We start from the raw sequence: 22,181 nt of genomic DNA, 5'->3' as shown, positions 1-22,181 counted from the left end.
TTCGGATACGTCGGTACTCTTGAAGTTGGCGTGGGTTTTGATCGGTACTCGGGTTTCGTACTTGAACCGATCTGCTTTTCTATTTTGAAGTCTGTGATCAAGTTGAACCACCAAGTCTATGTAGTCTGCGCAGACCTGGGGTGGATCTACTATCTGAGCTAGAACATCCTTAAGCTCTCCGCGCAGGCCTCGATGAAACAATGTGATCCTTTTGTTTTCTGGCCATCCAGTTTCCACAACCAGTCTATTAAAGGTGGCAACATAGGACAGGAGATCCTGATTACCTTGTCGTAAGGATAGCAGTTTGTTATCAAGGGCCTGTCCTTGAGAGTGTCGAGCAAACAATCTTTCCATGCTGGCCTGGAAACCCTGAAAATTCTGGAGAATGGGATCATCCTGATTTACCAATGGAATAGACCAATCGGCAGCACTGCCACTGAGGTAAGATAGTATAAAGGCTACCTTGGTCTGGTCGTTAGGGAAGGCCCAGGTCTGCATAGAAAGTGTAAACGACATTGGTTCATAAAGACGGCATATTTCTTGGGATCCCCCGCAAAACGTTCAGGCGGGGCCAAAGGCATGTGTCCAGGTAGATTGATTTGTACCGGGTTATTCAAACCCATTGATGTGGAAGTACCTCCGGAATTAGGTAAAGGAGTGTGCCCTGCCTGGGCCTGCAATAACCTTTTGGCCAGGTCATCTGTGCTTTCCTTGGATAGGATCAGTTCTCTTTTGAGAGCGTTAGTCTCCTGGCGGGCTGAGTGCACTTCTGCCCGTAATTCTCCCAAAAGCTGGGCCAGCAGATCTGTCTCGGAAGTCTCCATAGCGCCCGGGTGGGAAATTGTGGGTAGGCTTCGCGTTCTGTCACGCTCACCTGATTCCCACGGAGGCGCAGGTATGGCTTCGAGTGCTGATGCTTCTTCAATGGTGAAGCGCAGGACTCTGAAGATGGACAGGTAGGGCCCCTCTACTCTGGCTTCTCTGGCTCGTAGGAATATTCCCCTATGCGTGAAAAGGGAGTATTACCTACTGACGGAATAATGCTCAAGCCTCCCACTTCCTTCCAACCCTCCACGATACCCTTCCACGATTCCCCGTGAAGTCTCACCTTAGGGTCTGGAAGGATGAGTTCTCCATCCTGCTTCTGATGCAGGGGCGCGTTGAAACCCAGTTACTTCACTGGATTGAGGTTTGATGGAAGTTCAAATAAACTTGACTATTCAGGTAAGGCGCTGTAAGAGTTCTGTTGCAAGTTCAAAAGTTCAAGCTTAATAATAATGTTCATTGTCTTATTGCAGCAAGCGCTAACGCTTATGTCTTTTTCCCCTTAGGGGGCCGGGGTTCGGAATGCCGGAGATATGGCGCCGACCCGAAGTGAAACGTGCAGTTCCAATAAATGACAGGTAAGTTCTGGATAAGCGTTCGGGTAATGTCTTTGCATTCGCTCATTCAATGTCTTTGTCTTTTTTCCCCATAGGGGCCGGGGTCCGGAATGCCAGGAAGCGGCAGGACCCGAAATGAAATGGGAATGACCCAATTGGTAAGTCTTAGAAGGAAACTGAGCTTTTCCTATTCCCTTCCTTCTCTCACCTTGTGTTATTGTCTTTTTCTCTCTAGGCACTGGGAAGTGGCTGCGGATCCGGATGATCGCTGCTGAAGATGGAGGTGCCCAGGAAAGGTGAGTGAAATGCAGCGCTGCAGCGATCGAAACGAAATGCTTTTAAAAATGATGTCTTCCCTTTCAGGATCGTCGGTGTGATGTCTCCGTGATACAGCTTTAGCAGGTAAGGTCTTCTTTCTCTCCAATTCTCTCTTATCTCCCTTTGCAGGTGACCCAGGATGCTGACAGGCGTGGCTGAAGTCCAGATGCAGGAGCAGACACGGTGAGCGTCCAGCTGCGAGGAGCAGAACAACGCGAAGCAAGAGTTGCTGATCGGGTGTGGTTTATATAGCTTAAATAGAGGATCTGGATGTAGCAGCATGGTCTGCATCAGGTAAGTGCACATTGAAACACTTGAACACATGTCTAGCTTTATGAGCCTGGCGCCAGGACTGTGTCCAAAGGGCCCCAGCTTGGGCCCGCTGGCACTTCCCTGGGGGGAATGATGCCTGCCTCTGGGGTTGCTGGGTCGGACTCGGCTCCTTGGAGGTAGGCATCATGACACTCTGAGCTGGGGTGAAATCCGCCGAAAATTCCCCCCTTGAGCCCAATGGGGAATGGGGCATTCCCGAATGGGCTCAGTGGGGAATAGGGAATTCCATTGCCGCCAAACCCGTGATCCGGCGCTAATAGCGCCGGGGGTTACCGCTCAACTCGTGATGAGGCCCATGTATGCCGGAGAGAAGAGGAGGAATGTAACTTACATTTCCGTAACTCCCTTCGCCACCGCCATGCAAATACTCCAGCATTTGCGTCAGCATCCATTTTCATGCTGGTGCAAATGTTGGGGATTCCTATGGAATACGCTGTTGTTTGCACCAGCAAAAAGCAGGCAGACTCCATTGTAAACTTCCTATCCAACATACATGGCAGGCAGGCAGCGTTTACTCAATTTGCATAGCGGAGTGCAAAAAGGCGGCCTACATGGTTGTAGGGCACCTTTGTACCCTCCTCTTTTACACTTCACTGTGCAAGTGAGGAAAATACAGTGGCAGAGACTGTGTACGTGAAAGTGTATTGTCCTGCTGCCGAATTACAGGAGACTAGAAAATGAGCTCCTTAGTATTTTATACCACTCATTTTGTGGACAATAGACAATTATCTCTTGACTATTTTCAACTGGTGTCACTTTTTCATGCACTGACTAGCATCTTGGGCGTTAAACTTTGAGCTTGGTCTAAGCTACCAAAGGGAGAGCTAAAGGTCCCTCACAGAGTCCTGGCTTACCTCAGTGGTTGTAGTGTATGCTGCCATGTCAGGGCTGCTGTGGGAGCTCTGCTAGACACATTAAGCTTCTTCTCACTTGCAGTCAAGCCAGGATGCTCTCACAGTTTCCCACACACACAGGTGGACCTTCCTTGCCAACTCTCCCCATCACTGAGTTGTCTAACTTTTTTAAAGTCTGTTTGTTCTAGGCTTGTTATAGCTCAGCTTCATCCTCAACCAAAATGTGAAGCTCTGCCCCTTTCACACATGTTCTCATTGCATGAGTAGGAAGGAGCAGACCACAAAGATACCTTGATATTGGGGTACACATAATGTGTTTTATCCTCAAAGTCAAAGGGGAAACACAAACCCAACAGATAATCCAAAGTAAAAAGGAACTTCCTGGTCCTCTGTTTAGATTGAATAGGAATATTTTGAATCCCAAACAACCCTCTCTCTTGGAGGTGAAGCGGTTCTCCTCTGGGTCTGAGGCAGAGAAGCCCCCTTCAATTTCTTGAGGATGGATTGGAGGATGACCTACAGGGTGCAGCACCGCTCAGGAGGGCATTGTCCTCACAGAGGAATAGTCCAAACCTTAGATAAGGAACCTTTTCGAAGGTTCCTAATCTAATCGACTGGAGGTCCAGCGCCATTCCCTGCTCTCAAGGAGAAGCAAAGGTTCTCAGTCATCCACTCAGGATCATGTCCAGCCAAAGCTCACAGCCTAAGGAGTTTAAGGACGCCTGCATACTTCTTTCACAAGGTTTGGCTTCCAGTTGAGATTGGGGTCTTTATCTTGGCTTGGACCGGGAGCTTGCATTATCAAGTGAAGTGATATGTTTGCGGCAAAGACAAGGCAAGGGTCTGACAAGCTACTTGGGCAAGAGCTCAAGGGTCAACCCCACACGCTTGCCATAGGCATATTTAGCAGATAAACACATGTTGCTATCCGACCCCCCCCCAATATGGCTACTCCTGGATAGAGGCTCTAGCCCTTTACTTAGGTCAAAATTAGCAAGTGTTACTTTGTTTGTGCAGGTGGCCTTGCTAGTCTCGCCATTGTCTGGGATATAGCTCACAGCCTGCCTCCACTCACCCTTTCTTAAAAGGTTTTAGGGGGGGTTCAGGGAGCACTTCTTTTCCAGTCCTTAAAATCAGGCTACCTGGATTATACAGTTCTACTGTTTTACAGACTTGGCTATCCTCAAGCTGTGGCTCAACTGGCGCAGTCTACTCGCCTGCCCACAGGTACATTCTACCTGGCCCCTTGGCTTGGCCACACCACTGCTCTTTCTCCTTTTATTGTTTTCTCTCTCTGGTCAAAATTCTCTGTTAGGAACGAGGACTTTTCTCACTGCAAATCAGTCAGCTTCTGTTCCCTTTTATACTCTGGCTGATTGGGTGAGTGAGTGATTCAATGTGGTTTCTGATTTGTGGGCCTGATTTCCTTCCTTCCTTCCTACTTCATAACCCAGGATTGGTCCTGACATACTAGGTCCACCTCCTCAAGAATTCAACGGCTGGTTGTTGTAATTCCCTCCATTATGGTGCATAATTACTCATTAATGATTGGTCCAATCTCAGGTCCTGCTGCCCAAAGAAATAAGTATTCACTCCACCATGTTGGAATGAGGTGCCAGAGAAATGATGACTGGGGAGGCGGCACGTAGCCCTCCCTACTTTGTTGACGGTAAGCAGGTCCTTCCACAAAAGCACCACATCAAACATGAATGTTGATCGCCTAGATTGTTGGTGTCTGTTCGGAGATTGTCAAGAAGCCCCAATCCAAAGTCAATGCTGGAGTCTGCTTACCTGGTTTACACTCAGCACCAGGTCCCGCTACGCACATGGACCTGCACAGCTTTCAATAAAGCAAATGTCAAATCATTGTTTGGGGGAGCTCTTTCTTTAATAGCTCTTTCACTCCATCTTGCCCTCTCTCTACCCTGGATGTCATCACTGACCCAACGGCTGAAAAATACCATGCACCTCCATCTGCACAGATGGGGAAGGTCTTGCTGTCCCACTCTCCTTGCACCAACAAAGAATGCTCGTTAGCTCGCCCCAACAAACTAAAATCTTAACTACTGCAGTAGATTCATCTTGTGACTGTACTCTCACTTTGCAAGCTATTCTCAGACCTCCAGATTATGCTAGCTAGCCCCCATCCCCACTTCATCTCCTCTTCTTGCCATACAGGTGAGTTTGCCTTCTGCTTCTCACCCATCTGTTCTCATATAAGAGGCACTTTTACAACATTCACAACTCTCTCCCCCACCTCTCTCATTGTACACACTCTACAATCATTTTTCGTACATCAACACAACTGAACTCATATCCATTTTCCGATCTAACAACCTCACTTGTGCTCCAGTGCACCCATTTGCACCAAAGACAATTAAGTAGCGTCACCCCTTACCTGCTCTTTCATCTCCTTTATTAAACCTACCGCTAGCCCCTGGACCATCCCAGCTTGCTCCAAGATAGCTACCCTCCTACCCATCCTGAAAACACCATCTGCCAAAAACATCACAAATGATTACCCAGTTGTATAATGGCCTGTCTCCCATATGCCCTTCTATACGCAAGTCCTTGAACCTACTGTGTTCAACTGCATGAGACCCTACCTCGAAGTCACATAGAAACAACACAGGAATTGCATCTTACCTGTACGGATACAATAAGCCAGTGCACAGAACCAACCATTTGCAAGCCAACGCACAAAGACGCCAGTTTCTCCTGATTCTGGACCTATCCTATCACTCTTCCCTCAGTTACCAAGACAGTGCTCTTTCTTGCAGAGCCAAGTGAGCACCTGGAGACTGCCCTTGGGCGGTAGCGGTGCATGGTATAAATCCACTTAACATACTGTAAAATACTCCCTCAGATATCAAGAGACTTGCTTTCCAGTGCAGTAAAGTACATTAAACACATTGCTATCAGCCTATCATGTGCCACCAAACATCACTGAAATTATGCCATATTTGTAATATACTGAGATGTATAATCTAATACACTGTGAATGACATCATCCCATAATCAGTCCTGTATTTTATGTCACCAACCATGAGCAGAAAGATTCACTGACTGCCCAACAGTTCAGGGACTGAAGCGAAGACAAAGGCAAATCTCAATGGTGGCTCAAGGGAAATCAGAACGAGCGAGTCTTTTGCTGCTTACGTTCGACATCAGTTGGGATTTGTCCGAAGAGGGTGAGGAAGGGCTGGTAAACAACACTACGCAGAATCCAGTCCAGGCGATCTTCATTGTGGACCAGGATGGCCTGCTTGGCAACGCCGTACGAGACGATCCACACAGCCAATAGGAAGAGGAAGAAGAAGATGTCCTTCATCTGGAAGCCAGAGAAACAATGTTTAGAAATCTGAGGGGGAGCCATGGGCTTTTCTTAGCACAGAGCTTGCATGCACATCAAGGTTTACCATTCTCTGCATCATGATGATCTTGGGCCCAAGGACTTTACTGACGGTAAAAATATGCATTAGACGGATGCAGAAGATGATGAAATCTAGAGACAGTAAAATTCTGCCCAAGTAGAGGGTGATCGAGAAAAATCTGAAATAGGAAAAAACAAGCCCTAAATCATCCTATTGTACAACTCTCATATAAAGAATAAGACTTCCTCCTTCTCAAGTCAATACATGACCTTGGGGGCTGACGCGTCATGGTCATCATTGGTCTATATTTCTTCCTTTGCTCATACAGCAGGCCAGGGGAGGAGTGAGTCCATGGGTGTCAGAGTGGAGTAATGGATCCAAAGAGATACTCTCTTCATCATAACAGTGCATTTCAATGAATACCTTTGCCTGCACTTTAGGAGTTTGAAACACTTACGGCCCTTTTTTAGACACTAAGAACGGGGTCACATGAGTGGTGAAAAGGAAACGTGAACAGTGTGCGCTTCTATTCTGGCTTATCCTTGATATAATTCTCATCAGTGTGTGACATTTAGGGTTCTCCAATCAGGGAAGAAGATCTGACTGAAGTCGCACAATGGTTTGTGAGCTTGTCAGGTCTTTAGAGTCATGTAAATGTAGAGAAAGGTCTTGCATGTAAAATCCAGTTCTGTGCAAAGTCTCCAGAAATCCCGTTCAGCAATAAGAGTGATGATTGTTTAATCTATAATGTTTTGCAACCATTTTCTGAACTTTACCCCCATTCTAGGCCATTCTGCCCCAATCCAGATGTCCCAAATCTAGGTGTTACTGCATTTACTGTTGCGCCCCTATTTTAGCCATGTGTCCCATTCAGATAGAATTGCGAAGAGTAAACATGCGTCACACTTAGAGGGAATTGTGAAGATTATGCATGCCTCACACTTCAGAGTGAAATGTGAAGTTTAGCCATGCATCAAACTTAGATAGAATTATGAAGTTTAGCCATGCGTCACACTTAGAGCGAAATGTGAAGTTTAGCCATGCATCACACTTAGACAGAATTATGGAGATTAGTCATTTGTCACAACAGATAGGACTGTGTAGACTAGCTGCATAGAAGAACTTAGTGAGCAGCCAAAGGACTAACTACCCAGCTTCTACTTCCTCAAAAACACCACCCAAACTATGCACGCCCACTGGGCTAGCCAACCTATACCGTAACACACATCCAACACAAGCAACACACACTTACAACAAACAAACTTGGACGATGGACCTTCCCCGTATGGACACAACAAGCCAATGCGCACAACGTTAAACAACTGCCAATCTACACATAAAACACATACATGTCCCTACATAACAAACTGTCACATAGAAACATCCCAGGCATTGAGCCTTACGCGGGTGGATACAACAAGCCCGGGCGCACAACCCTAAATACCAGCAATCTACACATAAAACACACAGATACACCCCAACACAACAAACGGCCACACAGAAAGCATCCCAGGCATTGGACCATACCCGTACGGCTACAACAAGCCATTGAATGCAACCTACCCTCTGCAAGCCAACACACACACAAGCCAGTTTCTCCTGGTTCTGGACCTATCCTATCATTCTTCCCGTGCTATCCAACCGTGTCCTCTTTCTTGCAGACCCACGTGAGCACCTGGAGACTGCCCTTGGGCGGTAGCGGTGCATGGTATAAATCAACAAAACATAACATGACATAACGTACCACTCAAAATAGCTCGGAGGCTGCAATTCTATTTCATTAAACTGATTTCATGCTATGTTATGTTACTAATTAGCTGTAAAGTGCACCAGTGACAATAAAGTGGGTTATTGGTGCCAAAGGTTAACATTGTGCTATTGAAGGAGGAAAAAAGAGGCAGAGACATTATTATTATTGTGGAGGTGCACGAGAGTCTTTGTTTCTGATTGTATTAGGTGTTGGAAGGGATCTCCACAGAGATTGTGTTCAGTGCCGGGGGAGGTCCCTCAAAAGAGAGGCATGAGAGGCTTGGCCACCCTTCTTGGTGATCTCAAGGGCCTCATCAATACCCTCATGGTGCCAGTCTTGGTACTGCATCAGCAGCCCTGGTGGCGTATGTGGTGGTCCGCTTAATTATGAAGCTGGGGAAGGCTTTACCAAGGAAAAAAGGTGCGTGATGTGGGAGGATTTGATAAGGTTATCAACGCCCTTTCCCCCGCTCCCGGGTTTCTTTAGAGATGGAGAGATTTAGGCTGTTTTCATGGAAAGATGAGAAGGACCAGTATCAGGATGAGGCAACCTCGGGGAGGACGCCCAGCCGCTAAAAACCCAATCAGAAGCTATGCCCAGACCACTGCATTCAGCCAGTATGGCCAGAAGATGGCCTAGAAATGCAGCAACAGCAGGAAAAGGCAGGAAATTCTCGAGTGGGTAAGCATACCTGCCCCCTTTGCAAAAATCCAGCAGGACTTCACTCGGTTCTATGTCTTTTTGTAGGTTGCCTTACAAAAAGACTGATTTTCTTCAGCTGATTTTAGGCGGTCTACAAAAGGTGAAACGGAAAAATTGCTTTGCCCCCCTTCCATGCCTGCCCCCACCCTCTCTGGTCATGTTAGTCTAAAATCGAGGGATTACACCACCGAACCTCCCTCCCTCAGCCCCGGCCGCCTCCCGCACCACCCAAGACTCCCCCAACATAAACAGATACACGCAACAGATACACAAACACAAAAACTTACCGGTTCTCCCCCGACGGCGCATCCAGGTCCTGGCATGCCTGTCAGCCCCTGCACCACTCGTGTGCGTTGCAGGGGCTGACAGTTCAGTTTAGAAAGACCGTTCTGTGTGACCACAGAGCGGTCTTTCTAAATCGTGGTCACAGAGCGGTCTTTCTAAACCGATCTATTGTTAAATCGTTTTTAAAAAAACGAGTTAATGACTTAAGAATTTTAGCTCAGGAACAGGGTTTCCCCCACGCATTCCTTCACTCACAGGGCTCCACCAATCCTATTTGGAATTTAAAACAAAGGATTTGGCAGACAGATAATCCTGTTGGCCCCATAAACCACCCAACACCCAGGATCACCCTCAGGGGAAGAGTAGAGGCCCAGGAACTAGTCAAAACAAGTCTAAAGACTATGGAGGCTGCCATCTTGGGCTTCCAGGGAGCCCACCTGGGCAGAACAGCCACTTTTAAGGCCTGCCTCATGTTTTCCCTGAACAAGTGAGCTCCTAAAACAAAATGGCAGAGAGTATGAATTGTAAATACCCATTAGTACCTTGATTGCTTCCATAAAAGTGCATTGGGCTACTAGAGAGGTGAATCGGCTTACACCCCCGTTGAAGCCAAAAATAAATATTAGCTACCACCAGCCTACCCCCTAAAATTACTTTACAGACATAAAATCAGCCTAGGGCAAAAGTGAGAGGCACCCCTGTGACTAGGCACCGTATGGGCAACCCAATACCATAAAGCAGAAGTAAGGTCATGCAGCATGTAGCAGCAGGAGGACTTCAACAGAAGTCCCTCGGACTACCAAAATAAATTAGAAAACCCAAAAAAGTAAAGTGGGTAAAAGCAAAACGTGTTGGTTCCCATTAATGAGACTACAGAACCCCTCAAAAGGGAATCCTGCGCTAACAGAAGTAAATTTGCTCGTAGTCTGTTTCTGATGGTGGTTTGGGCAGGACATGAGCTTCACTCGCTCTTCCTGAGCACTCTACAGGGTCAGGCAGCGCTTCAAATACGATGTGCAGATTATTGGCATGGTCTGTCATTGACTCTGTGGAACCTATACACGGTTTTACTTAACTCACTTGTATGGGCAAGCCTCTTGAGAAATAGCCAACAGAGCATGAAACTCACTACCAACCTGCAGGCCAGCCCCGTGACGAACAAGATGAGACCCAGAGCATCCACCTGGTTCCAGAACTTGCTGATATACAACAGGCATCTATTCTTAAATCCCGTACCCTCCGGATCATAGAAGCACTGTGGGGGGAAGGAAACAGAAGACAACTGAAGGATATTCACCTATTTGCATGAACCCATACTCCAGAGACACCATAGACCTAAAGGTCTTGCTGGCAGAAGTGCAGTGTGGTGATGGCGCGGTTCTCACATTTTGCAAAGTGTGACTACCACGGCCCACACTGACATTTTTTGGGACTTTTATTTTGTTTCCCTTATATTCTACAATATCATATAGAAATATTAAAACTATTCACATGGGATATTTTTGGGCGGGAAATATTCAACAGATTGGACTAATTATTTGGGATTGAATATTTAATAAAGGTCAGTGTCAAGATCCACACTGTTGGTCAGATAAAAGAAATAGTCCTGCCATCAGCCTTTCTCTTTCAAGCAAATTGTTGAACTGAGGTTACACATGTGGAACAGTTGTCAGGGGACATGGAGTAAGGATTGCATGGCAAGAAGTAGGTGTGCCCCAACATGGAGCAGGGCTCAGCAACACAGTGGACCCCCCTCGCCACCACAACAAAACCTGCTCGGTGCCACAGGTGAGTGTGGCTCTGCCCACCGAAACACACCGATTCCTTAAAGGGCCTGATGTCTTAAAGGAGGGATTAGTTTAACTTGTGCAACATTATTTCTTGAACATTTCCAGGACTGGAGGAGGGTTGGCTACTAGAGACTTGGAGTTACCCGGCAGTCTGCAGGGGCAAAAGCACCACATACTTGCAGAGAAAAACTCTATTAACAGGCATGGTGTTTATAATAATGTTGCATTCCTTTTTATGCATTTTGTGTCTAATCATGACACTGTTTTATGTTTCTTCTGATTGATGTTTTTCATGACATTTTCTTTACAGCTTGGACATTTTAGCAGAGATACATTTTGATGTATAAGTGCCATTATGAGACCACATCCCTTAGGGTTGTTAGCACAGCTTATGCGGCCTCAGTTGGAAGAACAGATGGTACATTAACAAATAGGCAAGGGCGGCTTTAGGCAGCTGGTTCTGAGCAATGATAATGCTGCTTGCTCAGAGACATCACTTGGCGTGGACACTTCAACAATAGAAGATTAAGGATTTGAATGTGGGGTTGGACCCCGGGTGAACCCTGGGACTGGAGATTTCCAGAAGGTTCTGAGTCAGGTCTCTGAAACCTATTGGGTGAGCTTTGTTTCTCTGGCAGTCAAAAAGAGTAGGAGTTTGGAATGCCTTCTGTAACACAGGTTTTCCACAAACATGGTTCTCCCATATGAACTGGAGTTTGTGTATTCTAGAACACACCCAACTGGGCTGCAGAATGTGAATTTCTGAGTGTCACAGAGGAAGCACTGACACCGTTCTTGGGTACAGATCCTGTATACATCTTACACTAATAGATAACTTTGCGGAGTTGAACAACAGAAAGCAGGAAAAAGAAAAACAAGCAATGGAGGGATATGCTGAGGAAATCCAGCACCCTCCAGACCAGTTTCTTAAAGCTCCCAACTTTGGGAGGTAAATCAGCTGGGTCACTATGGCAGGACATTATTTTACGTTAGAAGTATCAAACTATTGAGGAACCGGTTATGATTAGATACGAGAGCCAATCCTGACCCACTGACCACATCAAAAACATATAAATAATATTCTTCTGCCCCTTTTATAATGTTGTGCTCTACTCATAGGTGCAACAGATCTCTGCAGCTTCGGAGCTGAACTCACAGTCCCTCCGTGGTTTTCTAGTATAACATTTTCAGAACAAGATCAACATGGGCAGGGAAAAAAGTCCGAAAAATGATAAGAACCCCTGATATCCTTCCTGTCTTTTACAATATCTCTGGAATTGTGACCATCCAACATAAGACATCTAGTTTCTGACTGGTACCCCCTGTCCCGCAGCCATCCTAACACAGACAAACACACTGAGTGAATGATAAGGCCTCTTTCAGATATTTCACCCTCATGAAAGAAGATGGTACATGTCACTCTGAAGAAGCATTGGATTCAAAAAATGTTCCTGGTAAGGCAAGTCCATCACCAACTTCTCTGAAAGAGAAAGACCCACAATGGTTTCGTGCCACAGCAAGCTAGAGAGTTAAGGCCCTCTTGATGAGGTGCAGACGGCTTCTCATCCTCGCCCAGCTCAAGCACTGCATTGACCGTCATCTGGAAGAAGCTGCTGGAGATCAAAGTCTTAAGGTCCCATCAGAAGCCTTGCTGCTGCCTTTAACCTAGATGACCATAGAGCGCTTCATCGTATCAGATCTCAGACTTAGTTCAAATGGATCCCAATAAGGACAACATTGCAGGGGGGGCGTGGCTTGGCGGCCATGCGAGCGTGAGCTAGTCTTGGAGAGCTCCCACTCGATCCGGAGACAGATCCTGCAAAAAGGCCATAAATAGAAGGGAAACGACAGAAAAAAGTTGGGGAAGGCATCGGAAAGCCCAGAGAACACGCAGAAGAAAGTTCGAGGAAAATCGGTGACTGAGAAGGCTGAAACGGAGAGCGCGAGATACGCGGTACCACCACGCAAAATGGCGGGCGTGCCTCGCTGAAAAGGCCGCTCGCCACGGAGAAGAAGGCGGGTGCAGGAGGAAGGAAGACAGGACCCGGGGGCGCCGCCGGCGGACAACCAGCCCAGTGAAGACCACCGAGCCGCCCGGGAGAAGAAAGAAGACCGAGATACGCGCCGCAGCGCTGTGCCGAGATAGACTGAGGAGGCGCGAACGCCCACAGACCGTAGCACAGGCCGCGGCAGAGCGGGAAGAGACCAGGCGGGCAGCGGCGGAGTCGGAGGCCTGGAAGGTGCGCCCCCCCTGACAGTCAGCAAGGGGGGCTGGAGGTGAGGACGCCGAGGGCTCCAGCCGGGAACCCTTTGGAGGACTGGCCGCTGCGGGAGACGGAACAGCCACCGCAGAAGAAAGGAGCCCGGAAGACGTGCCGCAGCGCCGTGCCAGGGCAGACAGAGAGGGGCGCGGGTGCCCACGGCCCCCCCGACAGTAGGCCCGAGCGGAGGCTGGTAGTCGGGGCGCCGGGAGCCCCAGCCGGGGAAAAGAAAAGAGACCCCAAGGCCAGAGGACGAAGGGGGTGAACGGAGTGTCCGGCCCCGACCTGGGGACCGTTGGACACTCCCTTGAAGAGGTGCCTGGGCTCATAGCGGACGCAACGGATGGTGATACGTCTGTGACAGGCCGGTTTCCGCCAGTTTCCGCCAACACACACACTGGGGCACACACACTGGGGCGAACGGCGACGGACAGCAGGGCCACACCAGAGAGGTTGGTTGAACGCCCGACCCCGGGCCCGCCCTGGGGATCATAGGACATATGTGGGAGGACACAGCCCACTCAACAGTCTTGACAGAGACCCTGGGAGTGCCACGAACCACACAACTGGCGGGCCTACTCCCACACACACCTGCACGGAAGAAATAGCCAGGGGCACACCACCCCACGGAAGACGGGGTGAGGCTACCCATAAGAGGAAGACCACAGTAAAGACCCCGGCCCAACGCAACAATGATAGGCCACCACTACGAAACTTCAGGAGCAGGATCCGCATACTGGCATACAGCAACCGAAACCAACATGCCCGAGGCAGCTGAAATGGACACGGCAACATCACAAGTGGCGCAAGGAGAGATCAAACAGGTGGAAGGAAGTATCCTGGAGGCCATAGAAGCACTGAAGACTTCGATAGAAGGCAAGCTGGATGCAGTAATCGTAGACGTGGGGCTGCTTCGGCAAGACACGAGAAACCTGGCGGAGAGAGTGACAACGGTAGAACAACAGGTACAGAGTAATACAGCGGATATGACCACCTCCCAATCACAAATGTCAGAGGCACTGGAACGCATCAGTACGCTAGAACGCAGAGCCGAAGACGCGGAAAGCAGGGCTAGACGCAACAATGTACGCATAGTGGGGCTGCCGGAGGGGGAGGAAGGCAGAGATCCCACGAACTACATCGAGAACTTACTGATCCAAGCGGTGGGAGCCGGGACCCTGTCCCAGGGTTTCGTTGTGGAAAGGGCACATAGAGCATTAACTAAGAAACCACGCCCGGGGGCACCACCGAGGCCTATGATCGCAAAGATCATGAACTTTAAAGACAGGGAAAAAATCCTGGCGTTCTCGAGAGACGGTGGAGTCATAACCCGGAATGGAGCCAGGATAACCATTTACCCAGACTACACGGCGCTCGTGCAAAGGCAGAGAGCTCAGTTCTGGCCGACCAAAGACCGCCTTCGGGCTGCGGGCGTGAAGTTCATGCTACTATACCCGGCTAAGCTCAAAGTGCTACATAACGGAAGGACACAGATCTTTGAGACCACAGCGGACGCCCAACTGTGGATGGACCAACAAGGGTTCCCGCAGCCGGAAGGGGGGAACAGACGGAATAGAGAGGCGCCCCGACGTGGCAGAGAAGGAGATTGAAGATGGAACGCAAGACCCAGGCGCCCGGCAAAACTGGGCGAGACAAAATCTGAGGAACACTGCAGCGAGCCGCAGGCTGCTACACCACCTCACTGCAACTAATTTAAGACAAAACGGGAAAGAAGACACAGGGATACTCCCTATGGAAAAGTGAAAGAGCAGGATAACCAACAGCTCACGAGTTCAAGGCCTAAACCAAGGAATTATACTGGGAGTACAAGACTTCTGGAACTGGACCGCCAAGACCCACAGTAGGAACCCCAAGCAGAGACAATGTTTATAGTGCCAGTTCTAAGGCACTACGCCGCGACAAGTGCGCCTGAGGGAAAGAAGGCGGCACCTGGAGAGCGGTGGGGCCCGAGCAGGGGGAGGGAGGCTGGGCGTTTGTTGTTGTTGTTTTTAGTTACAGTTGTTAGGAGGCTAAGTTTGCGGGGTGAAGGCATGAGGAAAAAAGGACATGGCAGACAAAGAAACCACGGCGAAGGCACGGAAGGTGGACACGCGGGGCAGACCCCGGGTGCCAGGGGTCAGCGAAGCGCACTGAAGGAAAACACCAATAAAAAACCGAATCCAAGAACCGCAAGATCAGCTACACCCCGGGGAAACGCGGGGGAAGGAGGACGTGTGAACCACACAAAGTATCACAGGAGAGATGCGGGACGAGGACCCCCGGAAGAGGCACGCCAAAAGGACATGAAAGTGTACGGGCCCATGGGACGGAGAGGGCCACTAACGCCTGCCCCACAAGAACCGAAATGACCTAAACATCGTCACATGGAATGTTAGAGGGCTAAATGCATACGTCAAGAGGCTGAGGGTCTACACCTGGTTAAATAAAACCAGAGCCCACGTTGCAATGCTGCAAGAGACGCACCTGACGGTCGGAAAACAAACCAAGGTGGCCAAGAAATGGGGAGGTCAGATGTACAGCTCAACGTACTCTAACTACGCAAGGGGGGTGATGACTTGGATCGCTCCGAGCATCCCATTCCAGCTCATCAACCAGGAAAAGGACACTGAGGGTAGGGTCCTGATCGTCCACGGAATGCTGGAAAACCGGGAGGTGTGCCTGGTGAACAAAAATGCCCCCAATCATGACGCAACAGCCTTCTTTGAGTCACTCACGCCCCGGCTGGCCCCGTACAGGAACGCTACGATCATCTGGGCTGGAGACCACAATTGCGCACTGGAACCCCGACTAGACAGGTCGGACGACAAGCATAGACGACCAGCGCCACCAGCACGGAGGTTACGGAAGATAATGGACCAGCTGGAACTGGAAGACATCTGGAGGAAGGTACATGAGGGGGAAAGGGGATACACACATTACAGTGCTCCGCATGGGACATTCACGCGGATTGATTACCTTTTCACGGGAAGGGAAACACTAGGCGAATTCACTGGGGCACATATACATGCACGAACCCTGTCTGATCACACCCCCCTGAGAGTCACATGGGTACATACACACAGGGGGGCCCCCACGCCCACATGGAAACTAAGGGCAGAAGCACTGCAGGACGGGGAATTCCAGGAACATATCCAAAGCACGATAGAAGACTACTTTGAGTATAACTCGGGTAGCGTGGACAGCACGGTGACGATCTGGGAGGCCCTTAAGGTGGTAGTCAGAGGTGCGGCAATGGGTAAGACGGGAGGACTCAGGAGGGAAACCCTAACACAACTGGATGCGTTAGAAAGGAAGATTGAGAGGGCCGAGAAACGGGCGGGGGAGAACGGAGGAGAGCAGGATGATCTTACCACCCTGCGGCAACAGTGCATGGTGACTTGGGAAAGACTAGGGCGCCTAGATTATGGGAAGTACATACAGAGGCTGCACGCAGAGGGGGATAAGCCCGGCAGGCTCCTGGCCTGGCTAACCAAGCAGGAGGCCAAGCGAGAACCAATTAATGCAATCCAGAATAGTCAAGGGGAGGTGGTAAGGTCCCAGGAGGGTATAAACGCGGTGTTCTCGCAATTTTACGAGAAGCTGTACACAAAAGTCCAAGAGGGGGAGGAGGGGGACCTGGAGGATGCCTTCGCGGAAATCAGGCTCCTGCAACTCACCGAGGAGCAGGCCCAAATGCTGGATGGTCCCCTCACAGTGGAGGAACTGGCGGAAGTAATCACTCAACTGCCGACAGGGAAGACCCCGGGGCTGGATGGGCTACCGGGGGAATTCTATAAGAAGTACAGAGACAGTTTAGCCCCTAGATTGCTGGAAACATTGGAGGAGGCATATCAGACGGGGAGGCTCCTGAATAGCATGTCGGAATCCATTATAGTGCCAATACTTAAACCAGGGAAACCACCCCTCGAGTGCGGGTCTTATAGACCAATTTCCCTGATAAACCAGGACTCCAAGATCCTAACAGCGGCATTAGCTAACCGACTCAAGAGAGTGATACCCACCCTGATCCACACTGACCAGACAGGGTATGTACCTGAACGGAACACGACATGGAATCTCCGGAGACTCCATTACGTCATTGATAGGACTAACCAAGTAGAGGGGGAGTGCGCAGTAGCTTCACTAGATGCGATAAAAGCGTTTGATTCGGTGAGCTGGGACTGGCTTTTGGGAGCACTCGCCCACTTTGGGATAGGGCAGGGGTTCCTTCGATGGATAAAGTTGCTCTACAAAGACCCGAGAGCAAGGGTCAAGACGGGTAGGCTTGTCTCCGGGAAATGGAGCATAGGGCGAGGTACGAAACAAGGGTGCCCGCTGTCACCAATGTTATATATTCTAGCTTTGGAGCCATTCGCGGCTTTCCTAAGAATGGATTATATGGATACGGGCATAGCGATTGACGGGGTGACACACCAGATATCGATCTACGCAGACGACATACTGCTCTACGTCCAGAACCCACGCACCCATCTGCGAGAATTACTCGAGGCACTAGGGGCATTCGGTAGACTATCGGGAATCACTGTTAACAGGGAGAAATCCTCACTGTTCCCCCTGGCGGGCCTGCGAAAAGTGCCACCAGACCAACTGCCGCATCTGGGCCTCACATGGACCCCGACCACCTTTAGATACTTGGGGGTGGACATTTACCATGATACCACGGACACACACATAGCCAACACGCAGGCGGCCCTGAACAAAATTGAGCACGCCATGCAGTTCTGGAAGACCCTACCACTGGGGATGATAGGTCGAGCGGCCTTATTGAAGATGACGGTCCTGCCCCGGCTCCTATATTATTTTACCAATATCCCTTACAACATCCCGGGAGCTTTCTTTAAACGCTTGCACACCTTGGTGAGGACCTTCCTGTGGGGAGGGGGGAGAAACAGGGTAGCACTGACTACACTACAGAGGAGCCACGAGTGGGGGGGCATTAAACTCCCGGACTTCTGGCATTACTACCTGGCGGCACAACTCCAATTTGTGGCGAGATGGCTGGGGAGGATATCTCCATTGACGCAATTCTTCTCCGACCAGCACTCAGGCAATATTACCTGAGGGAACTCCTGTGGATGCCAGCTGCCCACGCTAGGGCTCTTCCTAACATGGCCCAGCTGGGCCGAACGCTATGGGAAAGAGCCTGGAAGACGCAAGGCATGCAGGACCCCTGCTCGAGACAGATCCCCTTGGCGGGTATGGTAGATACCCGCATAACAAGCCTGGCCACGTACAGGGCACAATGGGAGGACAAGGGGGTAGCCCAAATAGGGGACCTGTGGCAAGAAGGACAGTGGGTCGGATTCCAGTCCCTGGTGGAGGAGCAGGAGGTGCACAAGGGCCAGTTCATCCTGTATAACAGCTTAGTACAAGCAATAAAGAAGAGGTGGGAAACCATGCCAGAGGCGGAGGGAGAGGATACTGGGGGTGCGCTGGATACCTGGTATGACATTTCTGAAGGAGGACACACCGTGTCCAGGCTCTACGAGCAACTACTGGGTACCACTAATAGGAAGACACTGAACGTGCGGGCAAAGTGGGAAGAGGAGCTCCAGCAGCCCTTCCAGGAGGGAGAATGGAATAGAACCCTCCAATACACGAAAAAAGTTTCTAGGAATGCCAGGTTCAGACAGCTGCAAATCTACATAGTCCATAGAGCATACCTAACTTGCAAAAGAATGGCGAAGATGAGAAAAGGACAAACTCCCAGCTGCCCACGCTGTCGGGAAGAACAAGCAGACATGGTGCACATGTTCTGGTCGTGCCCCAAAATAACAAAGTTCTGGAATATGGTGAAGGATAAAGCGAGGACGGCAGGAATCCATATGCAAGCCTGGTCACCTAGGTCATATATACTGGGCCTGTTCCCGAGGGGGGACAGGCAGATGGCACACGTGGCAAAAATGAAAGACCTGATGACAATACTGGCGAAGTGCCGCATAGCAATGGCATGGAACACGAGTGAAGGACCCTCGGCAGAGGGCTGGTGGGCAGATCTACAAAAATGGGCGATAGCTGAAACGACTGTCTGGACGAGAGCCACACAGAGGGGAGAAGGCAACAGCGGAGCCAGAATACTGGCGTGGAACACCCTGGTGCAGGACCTGTTCGGAGACGGGGTGGAAAACAACAGGAGTGACTCAGACGACTCGGAAGGAGGACAGGCTGGCCCGCCTATGCCCGGGGGCGGAACATAGACCAGAGGGAACACAGTGAGTGGGGAGGAGGCGGCCTGGCCGGGGCCGGAGCAAACAATGGACAATATAGACACAACTCCAAGGTGCCAACACACGTGTTCACGGACAAGGAGAGGCCACTCCCAGGGGAGAGAGGGGGGTGGCCGGGACGATGGTTTCTCTGTTATGAACTTAATAACCTTTGGCGAGTGGCCCATGGCGATAATGGACCACGGACATAAGCAATTGCCTTCATGGGGAGGGGGGGGAGGGGGGGAGTTGGAAATGCACTTTTCCTCTTGTTGTAAAACCAATAAAAAGAAGTTAAAAAAAAAAGGACAACATTGCACTGACCCTACCCTGCTACTAGAAGCACCAAGGTGGACAGTAGGAGAAGAAGATGCAGAAACACCACAGCTGCATTGTGTTAGGAAAGATTTCCCTTAGGTACAATTTTCCCTCTATTTGTGAACCCCCCAAACTTTCTTCTTTCATTTGGAGTAACTAACCTGACTTTTTCCAGTGGAGCATAGGCTTCAGCTCTCGGCTGTCACTCATTCGTTATGGGGCAACTGACACGTCCTTCAGGCTGTCAGTACTGGGAAACTATGTTTCCCTTTGTTAGGCATAATCCTATGCAGTTCCCTTAGGGAGCACTACAGAAGATTAGAACTACAGGTATATGCAATAAATCCCCTTTGGTATCAGTCTGTACCACACAGATTTAGTTGGTAGCTGTGGCTGAGCAGTCAGACTTATCTCAAGAGGAAGATAAGCAGTATTCAGGGTTTACACAATAGGACTACAATACTATGGAACAAGGAAACACTGACCAAAGCTTTGTATCAAAAAGAATATATATATATATATATTTATTTTACTGCAAGTTAAAACAGTCAAGAAAAGTATACACAACTCGTAGACACGTTAGAGCAAGAGTGAAAACTGAGCAAAACGGCACAGTGTAAACCAAGCAGAAATGGCACTCTAACAATTCCTTCAGAGAGAGGGAAAGGACAAGTTATACAGGTTTAGACTCTATATCACACCAGCAACACTTCCCAAGGGGATTGTGAACAAGTTAGGCAAGGTAGTATTTTAGCATAAGCAAAATGGCACTTCACAATATTAAAAGGGGAAGGAAAAGTTGGTTATGAGTGTTTAGGTGCACCAAAGCATTTCTTGATGAAAAGCAATCTAGAGAAGGCAGTTGTAAAAGAATTAGCCAGAGTTAATAGGCCTGTGCCAGAGTCAGTGGTACAAGGCAAAGTGCCCAGGATCAAACTGTTCTAGTAGCTGCAGTCAAGTCTTTGTTTAACGATTTGAAAAGGCGGTTGCAGAAGGTAAAAAGATAATGTTAGACGATAGGGGCAGCCAACCCAGAAGGTAAGTAAAGGATTTAAAGCACCTTTAGCAATACCCAGTGAAAGGGGAGGCCTGGCGGAACAATGAACCTTAAAAGTGGAAGAGGCTCCTGCGGTGGCGGTAGTTCCTGGCAGTTCCTGCAGTTCGGGAGATCCAGCAGAGGAAGAGAGGCTCTCATCGTGGAGGAAGGTTCGAGTTACTGCACTGCCCAGGGATGAAGCCAGCCACGGTGCTGCCAAAACGAAATAAAAGGTACGCTCCTTTAATTTGCGGTCGTGGTCGATGGGTGCCTGGCTATCCGGTCTCCTAGTGCAGTGCACTGGCGATTCGACCAAGGCAAGTCCTGGAAGGGGATTGGCGAACTGGTTGGCCCCACCAGCTCAAGGGAAGAAGACTCTTGTAGGTGAAGATCTTCTCTTGTCGTTGGAGAAAAGTGGTGAGGATCTGCAGCAGGGCTTCACCGGTGGTTCAGTCGTTGCGGATGTCTTCAGCTTCTCTCCTCTTTGGGTTTCTTAGTTCCAGTGGCAACGTCTTGTCCTCCAGTCCTCAGAGCACTGCTTTTATGCAGAAAAAAACCCATTCATACAGCCTAGCTGTCACTCACACAGTGGGGTGGCTATCCTGGCGGGATAACCCCCGAGCCTATCAGGGCAGAGTGCGACTTGGGTTGCCTAGGTAACCCTGTCCAGGGTGCCTATTCCCCCTCCCACACATCCTGTCTACCCCAGACTCAGTGGGGCAGAGAGGAGAGCTTCTGTGTAGAAGCCCGCCAAAAGGACGCACAAAGGATGCCCGACCTGGGTTAGGATTTCAGAGAAAGACACGAGAAAGAAATATTATTAAAGATCTGGCAATAAAAACCTACTGGAGTAAAGTATATAATAAAATAAACCGGCGGTATGTTAGAGGCTGTCAGTAAAACTGGTAGCCTCGAACAATGGGAAAATCCCATAGGAAAATATTCACGGTCAAATATTTACGGTAGTAACCACTGCCACCAGCCAGAAACTTTTAAGAGAGGGACTGGACGGTACCCTCTCGAAAATGAACACCAGGGAAAAACTATTAACCCTTTCCAGTACCTCTATAGTAAGATGGTTTGTACGGGTTTTGTTCATAACTATTGGCTAGTAAAGTCAATGGTAACTTTACATGCCCAGGGAGACAGTAGTCAGTCCCAGGAGATGGAGTCTATTTTTGGGGGTCACTATGACACCCCTGTGTTAGTGTACTGAGGGTGCTGTGTAACACATGTAAAAAGATGATACCTATGAGGGTGAGAAAACCCCCATAGACCATAAGCACAAAAATAGCCTAAAACACACATCATCAGTATGTCTAAGAGTGGGAAAAAGAGTCCCACTCTTAGCAGGAGAAAACAATAAACACTTCAAATCCAGCAAATCTGCTGGGGGACTCTATAGGTAAGGAAAATTAGCCTTAGAAGAGAATACTCCCTAACACTCGCCCCCCAGACTAAGGGACAGGAGGATCTAATCCACTCCTGGGTGAGTCTCTTACCTCTAGTCGGTTAAAAACATCCTAGAGAGACCATCAGCATTTTGGTGGT

At 49.3% G+C, this 22,181-nt stretch overlaps 1 protein-coding gene across 1 annotated transcript in view; it reads right to left on the bottom strand.

The window, feature by feature from the left end:
- LOC138528198 (transient receptor potential cation channel subfamily M member 2-like) overlaps positions 1-22,181 on the bottom strand; it is a 602,757-nt gene that overhangs the window by 127,683 nt on the left and 452,893 nt on the right. Inside the window, exons 18-20 of the mRNA XM_069639650.1 lie at positions 10,135-10,253; positions 6,307-6,439; positions 6,047-6,218 (exon numbers count right to left, since the gene is read on the bottom strand). Coding sequence (XP_069495751.1) covers positions 6,047-6,218; positions 6,307-6,439; positions 10,135-10,253 — 424 coding nt within the window. The remainder of the gene's footprint in view (positions 1-6,046; positions 6,219-6,306; positions 6,440-10,134; positions 10,254-22,181) is intronic.

Source organism: Ambystoma mexicanum, chromosome 7q, assembly GCF_040938575.1.
Source record: "Ambystoma mexicanum isolate Mex_15411 chromosome 7q, UKY_AmexF1_1, whole genome shotgun sequence".
Classification (NCBI taxonomy): Eukaryota; Metazoa; Chordata; class Amphibia; order Caudata; family Ambystomatidae; genus Ambystoma; species Ambystoma mexicanum.
This window is presented reverse-complemented; position numbering and strand designations above follow the sequence as displayed.